This window comes from Anopheles maculipalpis, chromosome 3RL, assembly GCF_943734695.1.
Source record: "Anopheles maculipalpis chromosome 3RL, idAnoMacuDA_375_x, whole genome shotgun sequence".
Lineage (NCBI taxonomy): Eukaryota > Metazoa > Arthropoda > Insecta > Diptera > Culicidae > Anopheles > Anopheles maculipalpis.
In genome coordinates, this window is record NC_064872.1 from 40,254,228 (window position 1) to 40,278,740 (window position 24,513).

Sequence of the window (24,513 nt, forward strand, 5' to 3'; positions counted from 1 at the left end):
AATGTCGTCTGGTGGGAGTGTTTAACATTATTGTTTTCATATTTTTAATTTGTGCCTCAAAATTAAATTTGTGCTGCTTCCTGGGATTTTATGATAGTGCTCCAAAACTGTGGGCGAATAAAATTAAAATGTTTTCAGGCACAATCGAACAAATTTCCTCCCCCATAACTGATCCGATGTTTGATCGTAAAAAGCAAACCATCCACGAAACTTTTGTACTAACCCTCGTGCCCGCACGACGGTTTCAATGTCCTCTCCTCCATCGAAACCACCCTCGCAAAAGATAGTGCGCAGATAGCGGAAAATACTATCGGATTTGTTTTACCTCAAAACTTCTCGAAGAATTCGTTTTTTTTTTTGGTTCCCCTTCGAACGGCATACTTAAGAAATAGCAAGGAAAAGCAAAATCTACAGTGAACCGTTTTGCCGAGCACAACTTTTCCTCCCACTGTTCCGGTCGTAAGATAAAAACTATCACAATAGGTCTAAGATTCTCCGCCTGCACGCGAATCGAATTCGAGAGACAAATCCGTCTATAAAACAATTATTTCCACTACGTCTAGTAGGGGAAAAATTGAGGAAAAAATGTGAAAAATCTACACGAACACGTATTGAAAACACGGCGAAAAACACATCTCCACACGCAAGAGCACACACACACTCGGAAATGGAAAACCCTCTTCACAACATCTTCCCGTGGTTGGAACGTACCAAACATCAGCCACGTTCTTTCAAACGATGGAGCGAGCAGAAGTGATGTCGCTAAAGTTTGGTGAATAATTTTACGATCCTTCACTACGGCCGGCTACCCAGTTGCCAGGACATCGGGTCGACGACGTACGAAGCAACTTTACCATAACGACATAATTTATTGAAATCCATCGTCATCGTGCACGGTCCCGACACGACGGCCCACCAGCGAGAGATGAAGGAATCCGGAAGCCGAACGAACCCTTCGCGTAAAGGCGACAACCGTGACCTGAGGGAGCGTTTATTGTTTCTCTTTCAGTTGAGCTGAGCCCGGAAGTGATGTGGCTTCGACGGGTCGACTCTTCGAGGAGCCACATTTTCACTGGCCGGTCGTGCTGTGTGCGCACAGTGCAAACACTGGCGAGTAGGGTGAATGTTTAGCGATTTATGATTTCGGGTGATGGCCTTCCAGACCGGAATCAAAAGATCGAGCTAGCATCGTGGATGCATCGCACTTGCCACAGCGGTGCAGTGTCCCGGAATGGCTAAGAAACCGGCTTTTAGCCTCCGATGTCATGCGGATTCTCAGAATCGACAGGGATTTTTCCTGCCACTTACGGCACAGGACCGAAGCGGTAATGATAAATAGCAATTGCTAAAGTTGTTTACGGCTGTCGGAAACAGGAGATGGGCAAGAAGACATGAACGGTTTTTGGGTAGATCAAACATGGGATGAACGGCTACGATTTATTTGCAGTAGATAGTTGCTAGAGTAATGTTAGGGATGAATCAGCAGCTACAAACTGAGGGTGCATTTTACGGATGGGATGGGAGAGTCAATCGTTTAGCAAACCCATTAGACAGAGAGTGTAGGGGATTCTTTCTTTTGCTTCCGCAGCCTAACATGGACGATGAAAACCGAAGCTGAAATCACACACGTTGTTCGATAGATTTCGTTCATTTAGATTTATTGAGTCAGTGTGGCATCTTTTGCTCACACCAACCGCACGTGAACTGGTGTAATTGAATGGTATATCATCTCTAACTGAATCGATTTGTGGTATCAAATGTTGAATCATTGGTGAGTGTTGCAGTAGGATCAATCAAGTGCATGATGCATTCAATAGTGTGATAGTTTATGTAAATTTGAAAGAATTGAGGAATAGAGTAGAAGTCTTGACTTGGGATTTACAGGGTGTTCGAGATAAATTTGACAATTTCTGAGGGAATAGGAAAGGAAATTTTATCAAATTTATGTTAAATATTAAAAAAAATTCTAAATAGTTTAGCTTACCATGTTTGCCGCTGATTTTTTTTTTTTTTTTGCCGCTGACGTCGATGGCCGCCTGCACCCGCTTCCGGAACCGCGCGCAAACCCGGACAACCATGTCTCTGGGGATGGCCGCAAACACGGCCTTTATTCTGGCCACCAGCTCCGCTTTGGTATTGCAGGACGCCCTGTTGGTGTCCCGTTCAACGCTCAACACAAAATAATCCATAGATTTAAGGTCAGGCGAGCTGGGTGGCCAAACGTCGGTGGTGGTGAATCGGTCGAAATTGGCAGTAGCAATTGGCGTGTTTTTACGGCCGTATGGCATGGTGCAGAATCCTGCTGCCGAACGTACGGCAGCCCATTGGCCACCGTCTCAATCCACGGCTTCACCACGGTGGCCAGCAGGTCAATGTACCCGTCAGCATTCAGCCGCAGGCCCTGGGGGAAGATGTGAGGCGGCATCACGTCTCCCTCCGACGAGACGCACCTGAACACCATCACCGGCTGAGGAAACTTCGTCTGCGGCACACGGGGCACATCAGCAGCACAGTAAGCGAGCCAGCGGTTGTTCTGCACGTTGTGCTTCTGGTCTTGACAAAAGTTCTTCTCGTCAGAGAAGAACCACAACGTGCCTGGCTGCGCCGGGTGCTTCAGCCAGCTCAGCAAGCGCTTAGCGTTGGCAAGCCGCTTTTCGCGCGTTTTTGCTGTTATGAGCTATCCCCTACGTCGCTTGTACGACGCGTACCGCAGGTCCTCATTTAACGCCACCTTGACGGTGCTCGGGGCCACGCCAACGTCTCGCGCCAGGGCCCGGATGCCGACGCCGGGACCGGCCGTCGCCCGCTGCTGCAATCCGGCCAGGAACGCGTCGGTCCGCACACAATCCGACCGCTTGCTATGCTGTTTGCGAACAGTAACACTATCCACGTCTTCACCACACTCCTCGAGCTGTACGTGTATTGTTTTTACGGTGTTCAGCGAACACATCGCCGCCTTCCGAATTTAGGCATTCGTATGGCCGGCATGAACCATCATAACACACGTTACGTGCTTGTACAATTCGGACGGGTTCCACATATTTACGAAGCTAGACATTTTTTACACTTGTTCGCACAACTTTAAGCAATCGAATGACATATCAATCATTTCGATACGTCAACGCAACCCTGAGATATAAACCCAAAGGCCAGGTGTCAAATTTAGCCCGCACACCCTGTATTTTCAAGATGGGCTTGCAAAGATGAACTTAATACTTAATTGAACTTAATGCAAGTTAAGTATCTCTTCCGAGAATGGAGGAATAATTAAATAATAAAACTTGTATTTTACTAGAAACAGTCTCGTTTACAGTTACTATTGCTTGTATAAATGTTATCAGATATGTATCGTGAACTCAATTAGGTGCTGAACATAAAGATAATACATCTTTGCCAATAAAGAAGAGACAAACCAAAACCTTTGTTTTCCAACAATTTCGTTTGAGTGGAAATTTCAACTAAAAATTGTTTTAAGCATTGATTTTCGTCACATTTTATCAATAGTTCGTGCACTAAGTATCATGAAAGAATTTGCTTCTTGAGATGGTATTGCATTACATGCATGTTGCAATACGCTAATTTCGTACTCAACATTTCCCGCGTTTATAGTGCTTTATCCATCTATCCATCGCCAGTCGTACCCTGTTGACTAAAATCCGTCAACTGGCAGCTTACGTCGAGTGTGTTTCAGCTAATACCACAGATCTCAACTTCATGCAGCATTATGCACCGATCTGGCAAGCACAAACGCAAACAAATCCTGCTCGCCTCGAGCAACCGAATGCATCGCCGAAGGACAAAGGAAAGCGACAAACAATAAATGAACATCCCACCGCCACCACCACCACCGTCAACATCAAACTCCCCCCCCCCCCCCCCCCCCCAACCATTAAGGACAATGGATACGTGTGCTCCAAGGCTTCAACTCCATCGTAACCACGACACTACGGTGAGTTCCTTTCCGAGACAGAAAAGCCCGAAGAAAACGAAAACCAAAGGGCATATTTGTACGAAGGGAGCAACACCGTAACAACAGCGAACAAAAAATGTACTCCAAGACAGCCCAAATCTTTTCTTTCAACAAGCGAACAAACACGCCACGCAGACACAAAGGCGATCGCTATTGTTCTCGGCTACGGCTCAAGCACAACCCCACTTTGATACTTGTCATAAACATGAGCCTTTTTGCAGCGTGAGGACGAATATCCTTCGTCCGCTCGTGTCATTTCTATTGCTTACATACAGTGGGGGACAATAAGAAGGAAAAAAAAAGGACCTAGAGGGGCCAACTAACTGCGCCATTCAAGGTGGAGAAGCGCGTATCTCCACCAGACGCAGAACGCCAGATTTGAAATGACGCTTCATTTATGCCGCAATCAATGTGCCCAATACACACCGCTGTCTAGTACATCCCCTGCACACACAAAGCACTCAATGGATCACAGTAATGGGTGTCCTTATCCCCTCGGTTCATGTACTGATGAGGAAGAAAAAAACAAGTCTCTGGTATGACAATAATTTCTATTAAAATCCTTTGAAAATACACTTTTCACTCATACATATCTGAATGTATATTATTTTGAGTAAGGGACGTATAACAATACCAATGCAATAGTTTGGCTTTGAAAAAAGTTGTTTTCTTTTATTTCTTTCAAGCTTTTTTGTGGAAATTACATTTATTTTTAATTTTTATTTTTATACAACACTGAAAATATGCCAGGATGCTAGTCTTAACTGCTTTCACATTATTCTTTGATTTCTATCGTCCTGACTAATTTTAGATTTGAGTGTGTTTTAACAGTTAATGTTTTATTACACTTCCTTCGTTTGATGTATCTTTTAAGCAGAAAACGTTTGATTTTCCTCATACAAACTAGCGCATGTTCTGCCAAAAAACTCACCGTGCTCAGCATTATTCCACCACAATACAGTATCCAAGCGATCAGCAAAGCTTTCATGTCCATCTGCCGCACACTAATCGTGGCTATTGTATCTTCCGAAATTATTCGTGGCTTAGGTTTGCTTTTCTTCAGCACGGGAAAATACTCTAACCGTCCTTCGATAAACGCCTGCGCGTATCGTGCCAGATGATGACGCGCGGGAGAATCTTGGGTGACAAGATACATAGCCGTCATCGATTGAATACGGGCTTTCGAGTAGCGAAAGTACTTCAACTGATTTTTGAGTTGCTTCCATTCCTCCTCATTGTATAGCGCGATCTCTCCCGGGTCAATTTTTGCGGGTTCGTCCACATCACCAACATGTGCCATTATGTATGCCGCCTCGGTACAGGTTACCAGCGAACACCACTTCATCTGCCACATCAACTCGGTTGAATCAAACACCTCATAAGTACGGTGAACGTTTTTGAACTTAAATCCCAAACTGCTCAACTTTACATCATACATGAACAAACAGGTGTCATTAATAGCATCGAATGTGTCCAGCTGCGGGTTATAGCGAGGCGATGACATGAACGAAATCACCAGAGACTGATAGCCGGACAGTACCACTATGCTCAACAGCATAAACAGTCCTACTACGAACCGTTCAAATCGATCAATCAACTGATGTGTTGGTCCGTGCAGTACAATCATTAGCATCTCCAAAACAATTAACATGATGCTTGTGTATCGCGCAGACTCAGCCAACCAGAACAACACCAGCGATATTGCAATTACGGTCAATCCAAACGCTATCCAACTGAACCGATCGTAGGGATCGAGTAAGACTAAAAATACAGACTTCGGTGCACTTTTTGGCACAATGAAGCACAACTCGCTCTTATCCGGCAGTGGAACGTATTGACCCTCACCCTCGTACATCGGACTGTAGTAATAATCTATACACTTTTCTGGAAACATGTACATCATACGGTTGAAGGTGGCATTATGACGCCGTGCGATCGTGTTCCCGATCTCGACATCGTATGTGACATCGCGCAAATAATCAACCATGTGGTAGACGATTTCGTAACCCTGCATGCTCCTGTTGGCGGAGGAGAATTCTTCCAAAGTCCAAGTCATACCTGACGCCTGATAAATGGTCCACGTACCATACATCGTTAGTGGGTTGTAAGTAAACACGTTGGAAACACAGGTTTTCATTGATCGCGTCAAGTGTAGAAAGTTATCTAGTTCACTTTCGGGAAATATAAATATCCTTGTAACCCAAATGCCGTAGTATTGATTTGCTACCTAACAAAGTAATAAAACGTCAGAATTGTGTTGTAAAAAGCTTATTCTTACATACCTCTAGTGCATCGGTTCCGTTAAAAATTTCTATCATACACCTTATTCTCAAAATCGTCGGGATTTTCTTATTTTCTGCATTATATAGCGTTATTGGCATCCATCGAGATAGAGCTGAAAATGAAAGATATGAAGCAGCAAGCTCGTCATAGTAGAGCACCAAAGTATTCGATCGATGTTCGGCGCAGATTATATCAATGCCTTCTACTAAATGCTTGTGATGTGATGAAGTAGGGCGTGTAGGTAAAGTGATTGGCAGCAGACTTCCGAGTACGAAAACATGCCACCCAAAACAATTGATTCCTATCGCAAGGAAAAATTTAAAAATTTTAGACATTCTTTTATCTTATACTGAACTGAGCTCTGTTGAGACCAATAAGCACGGTTGCTTTGGAATATTGACACATCAAACTCTTCGACGCAGCCATACAACATCAATAATGTAATGTTTTAATCATTTCTTCAGTAACTTTACATTTATGCGATTCACGACTGGAAAACTAACATTAAGCCATTGAAAATGCATCCATATGAGTAATGAAAGTACACTTCACGTATCTTTTAAATATTTATATTCGATTCATACTGTCACGTTCATATCGATTGTAGCAAACATAATGCAGCTATTATTGTACTACTATTGTTCTGGTGAAGAAAATGACTGTGAGAAGATGATTTCGATCGTCCTTCAAAGGAGCGCAAGAGGAGACGAGGCAATATTACTATCAACTTTCACATGTTTTCTTTCCTTTCGTAAATAAACTGTAAAAGTTATAATTTTATCAGATATGTAATCCTACGTTGGCATCGCGGATACACATTTACGCATAACTGAGTACTCAACAAAACAGTTGAATATTTCTTAGTCGCTTTCAAGAGGTTCCCGAATTATAGTATTTAAAAGGATTTTGACAATAAAGCATAAGCTAATCGTTGACTTAGGAAATCTAACGTATGTATAGAAGCTTCAATGACTCTTTACAATGGTAAAATGTTGTTGCTATCATTTAAAGTACTCTCCATTTTCCGGAGGATCGATTGTGTGAGGGAATGATACTGAACTTCAGTCAAATGAAGTCAAGGAAATGTGAAATGGGAGTCGGTCACCTCCTGAGGTTTTAGTGTCATACGTAGAATAAAAGTTCTGAAAGTCTAAAACAGAATTCTAAAGCAGAATTTGTAGAATCCCTGTATCCCGTATAAACCAGTTCAGCTATTTTAGCAACTTACAAGTTGAATATTGTAACAACAAAATCAATAGGTTTCAATTTTCGATAAAAGTAAAGAAGCATACTGTGAAACGGTTCTTTTTATCAAAAAGTAATCAATTACCCCCCTGTTTTTCTTAAATATTGTAGTGGAGAACATTCACTGTCGCCATGCCGCGGAGAAGAAGACACTCGAACTTATAATCGCGACGAGAACGGAACAACGTGATTGCTAGCTGTGCGGACCAATATCTTTCCTTTAGCTGACTGTCCAGGCAGTCTGAAGATTCTAGAAGAGAATCTTCCTTACTGGAAAGTTGGAGGCACCTTTGGTAGACTCGGGACTCTCGATGCTCATCGGCTCCGATGTCCAGACTTTGGATGTTCAGAAGGAGTATCCCTTACAGACATGTTGGAGGTTTGAGGCTTCACCTTGGGTAGGAGGACACTCAAACCTCTAGAAAGAATTGAACGCAAGCTTTAGCTTGTTGCACCTTTTCTCTAGACTGCTCTCTTGACCGCTTTGTTCGTACCCAATTCTTACAATAGTTTTTGCTCGTTTTTATAACCAAATATTTTACATAAGCACAAAATGTGTAGCGGTGCGATCGATTGCCGCACTTGCAAGACATGTGTTATTGAACTATTATTGAACTGATCGATCAGAGCGGTGCGATCGATTGCTAAGTCTGCCTAAAATGTTCCGGGTATGTTGGCATTGCATTGCGCCACTCGCTAGCCGGGTGCGCTGGTAAGTGTTTGAATGTTTATGTTAAGGCGTTGACTTGGTTAAAATAGCTAAATGTACATTTCTTACGTTTCTGGTTTATGCAGGTTATTTGTTAAATTGGTGAATTTCTGCTCACCGTATAATGCTACGTAACGCTTGTTGTATGCGAAATAATGTATACTCTAGAGAGATGTTTATCAGATATGCTAAAATATTATTTGCAAGATTTATTTGCTCAATCAGACCATCATACAGCAAACATTATTTAAAACCTATCCACTGTATTCTTTTCTGATGTGACATAATTTTGTAAGCGATCGTTTCCATATCAACATTTTCCTTGGTGTCTTCATTCTTATGATATGCCACATCTTGGGAACATACACAATTAATAACTCCACAACAAAAACCAAACTACTAGCGGCACATCCTATCAAAAACATAATCCATAATAGCATTAAATCTTCCGCTGACATCGCTATCACAGTCATTGCATACTCGTCCGGAGGTACAATGCTCATTCTTCCCGATTTTAACATTGGCCAATGATGCAGATGACCTTCGTTGAATGATGCCACGTAACGTTTTATGATAGAACGCATTGGAGAAAAGTTATTTACGCTGTACATTCCGATAGTTGTGTGAATCCGAGCCTTCGAGTACCTATAATAAACATCATAGTCAGGATCATCCTCATCGGAGAATCCTTCGCTTTGAGATTGTATCTGCATATGGCCCATACTGAGGTCGCTGCACGTAATTATCACACATACTTTCCTATTCCACATATGCTCATACGTCCCGTAGAAATCGAAGGTACGAAACGTGTTCTTGAACCGCTGACCTAAAATTTCGCGATATACATCGTGCTGGAAATAACACGTCTCATTCACCTGCTCAATCGTATCCAGCTCCGCATCATAACGCGGTGAAGTCATTAAAGATATAATGAGCGACTGATAACAAGATATCAGTACTACATTCATCAGCATAAACAGTCCTATCATGCGAACCTCAAAACGACCTTCGAATTGATGAGTTGGCCCATTGAGAGCATTCATCACAAGCTCCAAGCATATCAAAACTACATTGTAACGCTGGTATGACTCTCCAAGCACAGAGAGAAGCAATGAAAGAATTACGATCGTAGCACCAAAAGCACTCCAAGAATAAATATCAAAGGGATCTAGTAGAATCGAAAAAATGGATTTGGGTGTACCACGTGGAACTATGAAGCACATATGAACTAATTCGGGCAGAATGGTAAAGATTCCCATGCTAAGGCCATTCGTTGGACTGTAAATATAGTCAAAGCATTCCATTATATCGTCTGCTTCTTTAAAGCTGCCGTTGTGGCGCTCAGCAATCGTCTGTCCGAGTGCGGAATCGAGCAGAGTCTCACGGTGCGAATCAGCGTTCAAATAAGTCAGCGTTTGACCCCGAAGATCCCAACCATTCCCAAAGTGCTCCAATTCGTAAGTTGTTTTGCTGTATTGCACTAAAGTCCAAGATCCCGCGTATGTCACCGGATCGTAGTGAAAGTAGTACATCATGCAAATGTACCGTCTGGCTGCATACTTTTGTACACTTTCCAGTATATCGTTGGGCAATACAGCTATAAACGCCGCACTCTTGTCCATGTGATCCCGCAAAACCTGAAAAATATCAATTACTAAAACTTGAATGTATTATCCAACAAGCATGGGCTCCTACCTCCGATAGTTTATTCGTTGTGATGAATGCAACAAAGCACGTCTCGCTTAAGATGCTTCCAAGAAAATATCTACCGCGCAAAGTTACTGGTCGCTGGAACATGAACTTCGAAATGAACAGAGATCCTTCCGATGCGTCTTCATTGTTGATCAGAAAAACTTCCCTCAAATTAGTGACGTTGCATATACGATTGATGCCTTGCTGCAAGGCTTTCATGCTGGTTTCTTCAACTAGCTGCACAGGAGAGAGTGCACAATAGCAGAAGCGAAAACACATCAAAATTAGCGAAAGCCTGCAATGTAGCAACATCGTTGAAGTGTTGATAAACAATGAAATGACGAGAAGTTATTATACCTCGGAATAAACATCTGATAATTTTTTGGGGAATAAAAAGAGTGTCAAATTTGGATTAAATTGCTTTAAAATGTTTCAACTTTATCTGAAGCGACAAGGTGTTAAATATTTAAGTCAATTACATCAGCATTTATTTATAATAAGGTTTTTATTAAAATGAACTAACTGAACCAACCAACTGCCATAAGCATGAGCAGTATCGATTATTATCCAGCGGTTTTTTAGACTAATTGTAAGTGGCGCTGATCTGAGAGGCCTAGACGTATCGGAGTTGAAACAAACCGAAGATTTTATAGCGGTTGAAAGTAATCATTTTCTAGATCATTGTTTGATTGTGATCGTGAAATTGTATGAAGCATTTCGACCTAATGTCTGCAACATATTTCCAAAGAAAATATGCATTATACAAGAATAAATAATAATTATATTGAAAAATTGCTAATAAAATATTGTTCAAACAAGTATCAATCCTCATTACCTCAATTTGGCTTTAATTTTTGCAAAAATGTTACAAACTTTTGATCCTAAAATTCGGCAAAGCTTGGGAACGTAGATCAGCAATAGCTCACAAAGGAACACTAAAAAGCTTATTACACACCCAATTAGAAAAATAAACCAAACAATCATCAAGTCTTTCGCCCGCATGGAAACCACGGTTATGGCGGACTGCGTGTTTTTTCCAGTGAAGCTACTCTTACGTGCTTTCAATAGTGGCAAATGATGCAAATGTCCTTCGCTATAGGCTGCCGCATACCGTTCGATCAACGAACGCATGGGCGAATAGTTCATTATTAAGTACATAACTGCAGCAGAGCGCAGTCGTGCCTTCGAGTAGCGGAAATACTGATTCAAACCATGGTCATTCCAATTGTCGAGGGTGTTACTTTGAGTTTCGATGAGCATATGGCCCGTATTAAGATCGCTGCACATAACCATCTGGCATATTTTGTCCACCCAAAGTTTCTCGTAACTTTCGTACGTGGCGTGAGTGTAGATCGTGTTTTTGAAACGGTAGCCCAAACTTTGCAAAAATATATCACGATGAAACTGACACGTATCGTTAATTTGCTCTATCGTTTCAAGCTCCGGTTCGTAGCGATCGGATGACATTAGCGAAATGATCAATGATTGGTAACAGGACAGCAGCACAATGTTCATCATCATGAACAGTGCCACCAGTCGTACCTCGAACCGTCCGTAGAAGCGATGTGAAGGCCCGTTAAGCGCGTGCATTACCAGCTCGAGGAACACCAGTCCCACGTTATACCGCCGGTAGGATTCACCGAAAAAAGACAATAAAACCGCAACCATGCAGATTGTAAAGAGAAACGCACCCCAACAGTACACGTCAAACGGATCGCTCAAGATGGCGAAAACGGATTTGAAAGGGCTTTTTGGTACCATGAAGCAGAGCTGAAACATCTCCGGCAACGTGACGAAACTACCGATGCTTACCGCATACATCGGGCTGTACATATAATCGTGACATTGCATTAGACTCTCAGCTACTAGAAAGGTGCCATTATGACGTTTGGCAATCGTTTGTCCCATATCAATGTCGTGTGTCGATTCGCGGAATGCATCCACGTTGAGAAACGTAATCGTTTGTCCACGCATATTCCATCCAAGCGCTTCAATGGGACCATCCTCATCCAGTCCGTGCATGCCTTGTCCATATCCATCCACGACCCAGGCCCCGGTAAGCGTTACGGGATCGTAGTAGAAGTAGTACACCTTACACATGTACAGCATGGTGGCAAAGTCTCGTACGCTTTCGATGGCATCTTTGGGAAGGACTGCAATAAAAACGGCAAACTTCTCCATGTGCTTCTGAACCACCTGGAACAAAATAGTCAATAGTTGTACTCTGTAGTAGAACACACATGTACGCTTGTACCTCCGATAGCTCGTTGGACGTAATAAATGCAATGAAACAAGTTTCGGTGATAATTTTGCCATTAAAATGAACACCTCGCAGGGTTACCGGCCGTTCGAAATTGAAACGAGAAATGAAAAGTGATCCTCTCGAAGAATCTTCATTGTTGATTAGAAATCTGTCTTGTACGCTCGATCCGTTGCATATTCGATCGATGCCTTGCTGCAGTGCTTGTAAACTAGGCTCATCTGCCGATACCACGGGCACAAGTTCACAGTTTATGAAGACTGCTAGCGCCACCAAAAGAAACAATATAACGTAGCACATTGCAGCGGATGCACGCAAATGTTTTGAGTCCATCGGTTGGACGGTTTCACCCTAAAGCTACATCGTGGGAAAAGGTTTTGCCCTAATAGAAAATTAACATTGCATGAAGCGAACCGATTGCAACATGGAATAAAGATTGATTTAGATATAACTTATTCATCTTCATTTTGTTCTATTCCTTCTTATCGCTGTGTTACCTGTAATCTGTTTCTATCTCAATCACGAGCAGGCCACCATTTCTTAAACACCGTAAATATGCAATAATCAAAATATAATCAATTAGGAAACTTTTACTGCCAGGTGGCATTTGTATGACAGTTTGCAATTAAATTTAACAAATCTGTAACATGACACTTACGCGTGCTAAGAATCTGTTTGCCTCCAGCTAGCTTGTGCTCGTGCACCAAAAACTCATAAAAAAGCAGCACAGTTTCCCAGGTTTATTTGCGTGCCTGGTCGAGCATGAGCAATCTGATAAAGCGCAATTAATTCCTCGTTAAAAAAGAAGAAAACCCGCCCCTCTCGTTCCCCTCTTCCAAGGGGATATTATGAGGCCACACGCGGCCTCTTCCGCTCTCAGGCGCACGGAAATCGGAAACAAATCGCTCACGCAAACGGTGGCCATTTGTCGCCCGGGATTGCGGAATTCCGAAACCATCTGCGCTGCCGGAACACGCCAACAGCAAGCCGGCAGCGAGCAATAACAAAAAAAGGACACGCTCGCATTTGTAAGCGCGTTCGCGGTTCGTTACGAGTGAAAAATACACAAGCACCATCTTCAACCGGCTCTCGAGTGGGCCCTCGAGCGCATTTAGCACCGATTACTGCTCAAGTGCCTGACGGAAAAGTGAAAAATAAAATTCTCCCTCCCCGCCCGCGCTAGCTTCGTATCCCGTTTCGGCTTCGGTAAGTTGGTCCAGCCCGCCAAACCATCCGGGACATTCGGTTGACATTCCATCTGGCGAGGACAGACCGTCGCCGAGGCGCTGCGGAAAAGCGAGTCAAACGGGCAGCAGCAGACGAAGTCTAACATCGTCACAAACACATCGCAATATCCGTTTCCCAGGAGCAGGAACAACCAACCCATCAGTCGGCAGTGAAATGAGAGCATACGGAAAGGCAAATGCAGAGCACAAAAAAAAAACCCCTGAAAAGCACCATAAAAATACATTCCATGCCCCCGGAACACAGAGGGTGGCCAGCGTACGCCACCCTCCGGCGATGGAAACATTCCAATCGAATTTCGTTACTTCGTTAGAGCGTAGCGGTGCCGGAACGTAGCCACAAGCACCGCGTCACGTGGCCAGAATTGCTTGCTACGGCCACCGTTCCCGATTCGTGCGCTTGCTCCCAAAACGCTCGAAAGGTCCTTGGGGTGCGTGTATGTGTGTTGTGTCGCCTGCCGCCTGTATCCTTTGTGGTGGTGTTGCGTACGCGAAAACTTTGCAACTTTTCAACCACTTTCACCACCAAACATTGATTGGTTCGAGGCAAATGCTGGTTCCGCTCGGTGCAATGGCACCGGGCGCGTGTTCCAAGGTGCACAACTACCGTGTTTTTAACCGACAACAGCGGTACGCTGGAAGGGTTGTGTATTGTTTGCGTAGTTTCTGTTTTACGGTCCCGCAGGTCGCGTACGTTTGCTGGGTGGGATATATTTGTGATAAGGATTCGATGGCTGTGCTGGAATCAACGATTGCTTGTGATGCTATTCAATTTACGTACGGCGAATGTTCACCCGTAAGCGAGTGTTTGGTTGCATTTGAACGTGAATAGGGGATTTCTTCTGTTTGGTGTGCAAAGTGGTAATGTATGGCATTTTATCGTTTCAATGAGTTTGGTTTCTTTAGAAGAAATGTAATCAATCCCAACGGGGAGCGAACAATCATCTAGCGAGGTATCGGGAAGAATAGAATAAAGCCACCTTTAAACGACCGTTAAAAAGGGTTAACCGCATGAGGATAGCGAACGTTTAGACGTTTTTTTTTTCTTCTTTATTTAATAGCAGTTAAACAGAGACACTAAACAGCAGATCGTTGTATAATAATGTTTCATTATTTTCAGCGATATGTTCGCTAACGAAGGTACTCCAAAATTCAAAAGACATGTAAAACTTGTGGAAGTATAAATACTTCATCAAACGGAATACCATCCGTCCCGTGAAGGTCCTGTATCCTGTCCTGTAAATGGAGACAAAAACCGCTAATTTAAACCTTGCTAACCGGTATGCGGTAAAACCAAGAATGTTGAAAAAATTTAGAGAGAGAGAGAGAGTCAAAAAGTAGACTTCTCTTTCACATTATTCACAAAATTATTGAGTGGAGTAGATTCGTCAAGTAGTTAAAATACTGGTAAACAGTCTGCACTCTAGAGCATATCACAACAACTATGCTGTTATCGGTGATGATTTATCCCCCAAAGTATATCAAGTTTTGTGTGATCAAGTATCTGTAAATCAACCTTAAGTAAAGCATTGTTTATTAGTAAGGTAACTGATGCCATTATAATTTTTGCTTTTTGTCTCGGCAATGTACAAACCGAGCTCAGCCAATCTTCAGCTGTATCTTATACTGTAGCTTATACTGTTATAATGATTTGATCCTGATTTTAGACAGTTCGATAACTTCTTCTTCTTCTTCTTCTTTTTCGCTTCTTCTTCGAATGACTTGCTAGGCTTGCCGATACCATGTAGTTGGAAAGTCAGTCCCCACTCGACGGTTCGGATGGGATTTGAAGCCCGGTCCTGTCGTTTGAAGACTGTTTTTCGCGGTGTAAGACCCGGTGGCGGTAACGTGGTGACTACTCAATTTACTTACATTCCTTTATACCGTCCATGGTCTTGTTGATAGTAGCCTGCGAGGTACTATCCCAATCAAATCTTCTGGCCGTTCTGGCGGACGCATCAACGCTATTACTCCATTTTTAATTGGCGAGATCACTGTACAAGATCTAAAGATCTGTACAGGTCTAAAGATCTTTCAGAGCATCTTTCTGACGAACCCGGTTCAGAGGAAAGTATTGGACAAAGTCTTAGAGGCTTATGTGAGTACATTTTCCCAAAAAATTTCTATAAACCTATAAAAAGTCTCAGCTTCGTTAGCCGCGAAAGGTATTTCGCGGCTAACGAGGAGCAAAAGAGGAAGAAAGCGCCAGAAAGAAATTCCCTATCGTTCCCCCGTAGTCCGGATTTACTATCCAAACACGTGGTGAACGAAAGGTGGAAGTGCTACTTCGAAGGACACCTAAACGGAGCAGAGACAGGAGAGGTTGGTACAAGTAGCAGAACAAGCCTACAGCAGCAGCGGCAACACAGCAGCAACAACATCAGTGACAGCAACAGTGCAGAGGACGAATTGCCTCTGCCATCTCTGGGTGAGGTTGCCAGCGCCTTCAAGCAGCTTAAAAGCAACAAGGCTGCTGGTAGTGATGGACTGGCGGCCGAGCTCTTCAAGATGGGACCGGAGAGGCTTACCGTCGAAATGCACAAGCTGATCACGAGAATTTGGAACAGGAAGAATTACCGGAGGAGTGGAAACTGGGCGTCACCAAGTCTATACAAAAGGCGACTGACTGGAATGCTCGAACTATCGTGCCATTTCAGTCCTTAATGCCGCCTATAAGACCCTCTCCCAGTTCTTGTTCTACAGAATTGCCCCCCCTTGCTACAGATTTCGTCGGCAGTTCGCGCCAGATCCCTACGCACCACCTGTTTATCGACTTCAAGGCGGCCTACGATGCCATAGATCGAAATGAGCTATAGAACATAATGCAGCGGCACCAATTTCCTGGAAAGCTGATCCGGCTGTTAAAGGCCACCATGAATGGAGTGCAGTGCAGAGTGAGAGTATCGAACATGCTGTCGGAATCGTTCGAATCTGCAAGGGGACGGACTCTCCTGTCTGCTGTTCAATATAGCTTTGGAAGGTGTCATACGAAGCGCGGGGCTAGACAATGATATCCCTGGTACGATTCTCTACCGGTCTCTTCAATTTCTTGGCTTCGCGGATGACATTGACATCGTGGGCAAGACGACAGCGAAGGTGTGTGAGGCGTACACCCGACTGAAACGTGAAGCAGCAAGAATTGGATTGATGATCAATGCGACGAAGACGAAATACCTGCTTGCCGGAGGCTCTGATCGCGATAGAGCCCGAGTGGGAATCAGCGTGTTAGTCGACGGCGACAACCTCAAGATAGTAGAGGAGTTCTGCTATATCGGCCTTCACCGTCTGCTGAGATCCAGAAGACTTCGAGACCGCACTAAATGTGAATTATCTCACACTGATTCGCCCGGTGGTCCTATATGGCCATGAGTCTTGGACCGAGCGGAGGATGCAAACGCTCTTGGCGTGTTTGAGCGTCGTTCACTCCATCTTTGGCGGTATGTTCGAGCATGGAGTGTGGAGGAGAAGGATGAACCACGAGCTTGTTGAGCTATACGGAGAACCGAACATCCTGACGGTAGCAAAGACCGGCAGGATACGATAGCTGGGGCATGTTATGAGGAGGCCGGACTCATGTCCCGCCAAGAAGGTATTCGTCAGCGAGTATCCAAACACGTGGTATCAGTAACCCACCCCCAGTAAGCCATTCGATGGCCGGCGTGAGGTAGTAGAAGCTCGTTGGACCAAGAATAAGAAGATACTTGAAGGCTCTATTTAGGGAAAAACTCTAATCTAAACAACCTTCGTTCAATTTTAAAAATCTATTTAAACAAACTCAAATCATTATCTTCAGATACATAAAATGGTTTAATCAATATTTTGGGATTTACGATCGATTGGGACGAGTTTGACTGACATATTAAACAAACATACGAACTCAGTTTACGAACTACAGTGTTTTCATCCATAAATCGCTCAATTTCTCACCTTGCGTGTTCGTTGCATCTCATCGAAACAATTAATTTAAATACATTCTGTGTGTGGCTTCCACAAGCACGGGTTTTTTTATTCCTCCCCTCACCGGACAGGGATTTAAAACGAGAGTTCACTGTCAACACGCCCGATAATTGCCACAATGTGCCCTTTAGCCTGACGCAGCTCCGGTAAAGGAGCAACCTTGGGTGGATCAATCGGGCTCCGGATGCACTTAGCCCGGTTTGGCGATTCAATTAAAACTGTTTAATTAATCCAATGACGGTGCACGTGCTCATCTCTCCCATCCTCGTTGCTGTTCTGCCCTGTTAAACGATCTCCTCGCACGCAAAAACACACACATACGATGGGTCTTCTTTAACAAGGCTGTATGAGTGAAGGGAATTGGCAAAATGCAGTGTGTACCTTTTCACCACCTTTTCCCATATTGCGTACAGTGTTTACCACGCACTTACCACTTCCGTTTTAAAAGCTACCACCGTTCCGGTAGCACAAACTGTCCTCCCACCGAACTCAGAAATAATGTGTAGCAAAATACGTCGAGCAAGCATGGCACATGGTATGCGCTGTCAGCCTCAGGCAGACTCCGGTAACCGGAACCGGACGCGGCAAAGCGGAGGAAACGAGTGATTAATCAGAAACAAAAACATGTGTTTCACGCAGGCACGTTTTCGCGGCGTCTGTCAATAGTGAGCTCGTGCCGCAACGATGCAAATACCGTTTGCAGGCAGCAGCCTGCAAACCTACGATTGCAAACCACATTCGCCTAGTCTCATACGTCCTATCAATATACAGATACATATTTTTTTCAATACATACATGTAATTGGTGAGTAAAAGTGTGTGTTTTTTTTTCTGTCTTGCCCATGCATCATTTCATTATTTCGGTAAACTTTGTACCATATTCTGGATCACGGTGGAGGCTGAAGTCCAGCTGTGAGCCCAATGAGCGATGAAAATATTCCAAATAGTAAATAAACCGAAAAGGATTCAACAACATCACACAAACACACAAAAAAGCAGTGCAGTGCACACGTCGAGTTTTTCCCCAAAACTGGCAACTTCGACATTTTCTATCGTAATAAATGAAAAACATACACATAAATTGACAAGCGAGGCACGGGGAAAAAAAGAAACGATAGAAAATGTATTGCAGTCACTGTCATTTGATTTGCAATTTCGGATGGCGCCATCGGACGTGCTCATTGGACCAGCGACATGTTGGAGATCAGAGAAAAAACTGTTTGAAATAGATACAAACACGTTGCACAAATGAAGAGCCGAAACCCCAAACACAACAACTATCTCCTTCCTACAAGCGTGTAAACCCAGGATTACAGTCGATACATTGGGATAATTTGTTGTAATACGATAATTAGGATCATTTTATAAATTTTACTAGTTTTTAAACAAATTATGCATCAATTTGTTATCTTGTTTGTGGAGCAATCTCACGTTTAAAACAAGGATGGTCTTCAATTTGCACCAGCACTTATGTCCAAATCAGTTCTGCAATTTGTCCCGCCATGCAGACGGCGAAGTAAAACCTGTCGATGGCACAGGCGGTAGATCGATAGATAGATAATTGTTGCAAGTTCATCATTTCCCATGTTTTCCATGCTGTTTGTCCACTGCATTTGTTCATGGTGGCGCATGGTTGGTTGGTTCCATTTTTTATTCCGTCGTCTTGCCGCGCTGCGTCATGTCTGTCCTGTTCCGTACCAAGTTTTATCTTCTTTTTTTTTTTTTTTTTGTTCCCGCAAACTAAGAACACATGACCTGTGTGATAGTTGGTAGAAAAAAAAAAACAACAATGATCCCACCTCAACCGCTCGCCTACTAGAGAAGCGACAAAAAAAGGGCCATCGGTTGGGACGCGATATAAGCCACCCATTTAACAGTCATTCATGCACGAGATCGTATCGGTGCATCGCAATCAATTTAATCGCCTCCATCACACAATCGGACACAATTAATATCAATTACAGGGAACGGAACGCACCGTGTGTCAGGGCGGCATGTGAAATGAAAATTAATTAGATTTTTGTGTCGAATATCCTTCACATTCGACATGTTGGTGTGGCACGAGGAGCTCGTGCTGCTTGTTGTCTATCAGGCTGATAGATACAAAAGTTAAAATACACACTGCTACGCGGTGGATACACACACACACTTCATCTTGTACTGAGAAATGCTGTACATCCGTCCTTACTTGAATTGGGAGAGCAAATAAGGCGACAATTCTTTCGGTGGCACTTGTATGTTTACCAACGATTCTATCGCACTCTTGCTTGCAATTAACCAGCAACCAGCGAAAACCAACGAATTAGAAAAGACAAATGAATGGACACTTTCTCCACCTTCCCAGCGGTGGAACATCCTCAACACAAAGAATGAAGAAAATAGCTAAACAAACAAACAACCCGTCAAACAATCGTTTTCGGGGCTTTGTGCTGCTCCGCTTTAGAACAGATCATTGAAATTAATTGATGTTTGGCACCGATGTTTCACAGCATGATGTGTGATAGTTCCTCGTCCGTGTCGGTATGGTATGTGTGATGTGCTGTAGCAGCAGCATATGCAGCAAAGGATATAATAGATTCAGTGTAAATATGTAAACATCGATGCAAATGAGATATCTTCAGGAGGAGTTTGTCAACAACATCAAATGTGACAACCGTTAAATAATTGATTGAAACAACTATTCCCCCTCAGAGCGGTTGACTTAAAACAAAGCAAGAATATACAAACAAATGATCAGAACAGAAAAAGATTTCGGCTTTCTTAATTATCTTGTTAGGTTTCTTTGTTCATTCTGAAATGAAAAGCAACAACCATTGCCTTGAATTAAAATGTTTATTAATATTAATGTAATATGAAAAAAACTTTGGAAATTAAAATTCAAAATATTCAAATACAGCTAAAAAATCTAAATGTACAATTGTATTGCTTTATCATGCAAAATAAAAAAAAAATACTCAATTTCGTGTATTGATTCATACACGGTGTGCACCATAAGTTTGACACTTGGCCATTTCGTTAATAGTTCGTGATTGAGTTATCGTATCAAAAGAAAAGGAACGTCATTCGAAAGTCACAAGTTTTTGAAAACAGTGAAAAAATTGTCGAGTGAACTTGATAAGTGTAACCCGCCGGCACTATGGGAACGAATTACGTGTATCATGATGAAAATGCGCCGGAAACACAAACCGGGACATCAAGACGGCGTGGTAGTGTGCATTAAACACGGTGAAGGATATTCGCAAGCAGGTTGAAAACTGCAACGGAGATTTTGAGGCACTTATACAACGGAAGGATCATACCAGGCGGTCGGATTGCTAACGGAACAACGAGTTGTTGCACATTTCTTCGAGCAGAGCCTGAGGCTGAACGCGAACGACTATGTGAGGCTGCTGGACACAGTCATCAAGCCCTGGATAACCAAAGTGGCCAATGGTAGGCCGAAGATTCGGCACCTTATCATACGGCTGTCTATTTCGTGTATGGTTGAAAGGGACATCAGCCAAGCGTCCTGCAACACAAAAGCAGAATTAGTGCAAAACACTAATACCGGTTTTGCGGCCCTGCCCAGGGCTATGGTAGTTCGGGCTTGCTCCAGGTTCCCGGAAACGGATACAGGCGATCATCGATGCCTAGGGTGGTTATTTTGAGTAATTTGGGCATCCTAAATGGTAAGCTAAACTTCGTAGAAAATCATTTTTTTCTTATTTGCTTCATTAAAATAAATTTTAAAAAATCAATTCCCACAGGAGCTGTCAAAATTATCGTGCAGATCGAGTAAATTTATTAGCTTATTTATAGTGATACGGTTGTACAAAGGATGCTTAGTACGACGGATTAAATTACATTTTCTTCAAGGTCCAAATATGCATTTTTTATCCAAACATAATGTGGGTGCCAGGAGTTCAATAAGCTACGATTTACTTTTATCGAGAAAGTTCGAGAAAATTAATTATTCCCTCGGTAATAGGTTTATATATGACACTCACGGTCTCTCATATCTCACTCGGAAATGATCGTCTCCGAATACCTAGCGAATAGTATATTGCACACCATCACACTAATATTTTGAAAGAGACACTTTTTTGAGTAGTTTACGGTTGACGATGTATGCTACCAAGATAGTGTTGCAGATTGAAAAGACATACTCCAAATCTGTATGACCATAAGTCGATGTCTCATTAAATGAAGTTTAAATGGTAAAAAATGGCGGACTGTACAGGAAAAGTGTATCGAACTTTCTATAGAAACAGAAAAGTTCTGCTTGCTCGAACGCAATCTTGTAGAACAGTGAAAGCAGTGTTGTGTCTATTAAGGAATTCACAAAATCCTGCCATTTAAAAAATTTTACTATCACAAGAAACACAGTCTGACATGTAGCACAATGATACATCCGTTAGTTATGGGCACAAGTCCTGGACAAGATTGTTTGTGAGGAAATTTTCTCTTAGCTACTTGTTATTTTATTTTCGAAGAAAGATTCGTTTTTGAATGTTTGTATTGTGATGAGTGTGCTAACTACGACAATTCAATAAAGCCCTATTCTACCAATATGTTCAAGCAGTCCTGAACCTAATGAACTGCTTTTTTTTTTTTGTTTAGTTCCATTATTCTGGCTCTATTTCTTCACATCCAACCGATTGCGATTCGTCGTAACTATTGTCAAAAGTTATATGTTTGAGCATCAGCGTCTTATCTGCCGGCGACGCAGCACAGTGGGATGTCAAATTGTATTTCAATACCTCCTTCACCATAAGCATAAAGAAATCCTCGTGCAGTTATCCACTCGTGGCAACTCAAGTGCTGTGCAACACAATTCAACGTTAATGATGCAGAACACCGCGCGGTAAGGGAAATTCGCTTTTCTTCAAACTTGCTCTTACGAATCCTTCGACTACGCTGGTTTCCCCGTCATCAAAGGTCACATAAACCAAAAAAAAAAAGAAATACTCACACCAATCTATCCTTAAAAAGAATCTCTGCGTCGGGACTTTTACACTTGCAGCGAAACGCCATTGGCGTCTTACTCATCCTTCCCATTGCGTCATGGATAAGGCGGCCGGTGTTGCTGTGGTGAATACGTTGCCTCCATTTGGCACAGCTTAACGGAATTAGATTTTGGCAAAGGCACGAGTCGCATCCTCTCACTCGGTGAAAACCCTCACCATCAGGAAGCGTCTACCAAGCGATATTGACTGCGGGTTGCCTTCTTTGGAAGAGTTTTCGAAAAAGCGGCAAACATGCGGAAGAAAATTCTAACACCGGCGAAGGATGTCCGGAAGCAGAAGTCACCGTGAAAATATCATCATTAAGATGATTGCTGCTATTATGCTGTATGCCCAGCATAGAGAAAACCCAGGCAATCATACACCCCTGATACTGTCTACTGTCTGCCAGTCCCGGTCTCCCTAGCTTCAGTAGAAACAGCAGGAAACTACAGTCTCTTGATCGGACTCATCTTAAGCTTTGGTACAATTCAAAACACTTGGGGTAGTTCCGTTTGAGTAGAAAGAAATACGGCAATTATACTCTTTTCACAATAATTGGTTGCGGTTTCGAACGTCAGCATTTGAAGAAAGGGGTTCATTTGTCGCAAAACAGTCCTGTGCTTTCGGCAGAAACCCTTCGAAGTGTGCACACAACAGTGGACAATGCAACACCTCCGTTTGAACTACAGGTCATATAGATAATCATTTACTCACAAGCATCAAACTAAGAAGGGTCGTAAGATAATATTCCGTATTTTCTCGTTCGTTTGTCGTCGTTCGGTATACATTTTCTAAACAACATTCGTTTCTTTCCGAGCAAAAAAAAACATTATTTTTATTGCATTTTGTAGTGGTATACAAAATTTAAAATAACAATTGAAATAGTTAATAATAAGATTAACTGTTTAAGTCACATTACAACAAAGCTTAACCAAACAAATCGAATTAAGTTCTCGTTGTAAGTGAAATAATACCGATGATTACACTGATGACAAAATGTTCACGAAATCACTTCTTAATATCCTACAAGACTGTTTCAAGGTAAATATTTATGGATGTACTTTTATTTTATGAAGTTGCTATGGTCAAATTGCAAAATTTGTTAGTAAAATTATTTAAAAAAATTATAAAAATTTGTTCAAAATAAATTTTAACAGGAAATTGCCAACGTACGGAATATCATGTTCAAATTTGAATCAAACTACCGAACTGTTGTGCGAACGTACTCCTAGGTAGCGCCCTCTATTGTTCGTGTTTGGAAACATATGTTTCATGCTGCAGTACGAGTGTTGTATGCAATTTCGAATGAAGTTTCGATCCTGTACGGCAAGTTTGAATCCTTCTAGCACTTTAGGAAAATATGAACGATTTTAAATTAACTGCAATAACAGTATTATCCAAAAATATTCTTCCTGCTAAAATTGATCCACCTAGTCCTTTTGCAAGGTCCTGCAACGTACTAAAGTAAAAGTGTCAACCAATCAAGTAAAGTATATTAAGGATCCAGTGAAAGAGGAAATAGCAGCGTCGATCATCACGTAGGATTAAAATCGCAACTGGAGGTGAACTTTCTATTCAACTACGTGATATCATCAAGTAAGATGTCCGACATGACCTAGTAGATCATATAGTCAAGCAGAAGATAGTTAGGAGTTTTACAACCAGCTAGATCCGATCCAGAATGCATTTACTGATATTCAATGATAATTCTCTCACTCATGTTGGCCTGCTCTTTTAAAGAGCACGTCACATCGCCGGACAACAATAGATCTCCAGGAAACTCGAATCCCTGGCTTCAGCTCAGCCCATCCATGTAGGCACCCGATATCCAACAGGTCACCCTTTACCAGGTCCAGCCAACGAACTCACGGTGCTACCCGACGCCTCGGGCCGAACTGGGGTTCGCTGACGAATACCTTCTTGGCGGGGCATGAGTCCGGCATCCTCATAACATGCCCAAGCCATCGTATCTTGCCGGTCTTTGCCACCGTCAGGATGTCCGGTTCTCCGTATAGCTCAGCAAGCTCGTGGTTCTTCATTCTCCTCCACACTCGATGCTCGAACACACCGCCAAAGATTGTCCGGAGGATGCGACGCTCAAAAACGCCAAGAGCGTTTGCATCCTCCGCTCGGATGGTCCAAGACTCATGGCCATATAGGACCACCGGG

The 24,513-nt window shown here is 42.7% G+C and overlaps 3 protein-coding genes across 3 annotated transcripts in view; 1 reads left to right on the forward strand and 2 right to left on the reverse strand.

Annotated features, from left to right (window-relative positions):
• Positions 1-2,170: 2,170 nt before the first annotated feature.
• On the reverse strand, positions 2,171-5,984 carry LOC126560618 (uncharacterized). The gene is made up of 3 exons (XM_050216573.1): positions 4,800-5,984; positions 2,689-2,911; positions 2,171-2,553 (listed from the first exon to the last, which is right to left on the reverse strand). Exons 1-3 carry the CDS (start codon positions 5,982-5,984, stop codon positions 2,171-2,173), a joined length of 1,791 nt encoding a protein of 596 aa, XP_050072530.1.
• LOC126564342 (actin-binding protein IPP) overlaps positions 4,470-24,513 on the forward strand; it is a 389,363-nt gene continuing 369,319 nt past the window's right edge. Inside the window, exon 1 of the mRNA XM_050221360.1 lies at positions 4,470-4,474. The gene's annotated coding sequence lies outside the window, so the exon portion shown is untranslated. The remainder of the gene's footprint in view (positions 4,475-24,513) is intronic.
• LOC126560619 (uncharacterized) lies at positions 8,802-12,080 on the reverse strand. Its single transcript, XM_050216574.1, has 5 exons — positions 10,773-12,080; positions 9,903-10,136; positions 9,409-9,844; positions 8,963-9,213; positions 8,802-8,852 (listed from the first exon to the last, which is right to left on the reverse strand). Exons 1-5 carry the CDS (start codon positions 12,078-12,080, stop codon positions 8,802-8,804), a joined length of 2,280 nt encoding a protein of 759 aa, XP_050072531.1.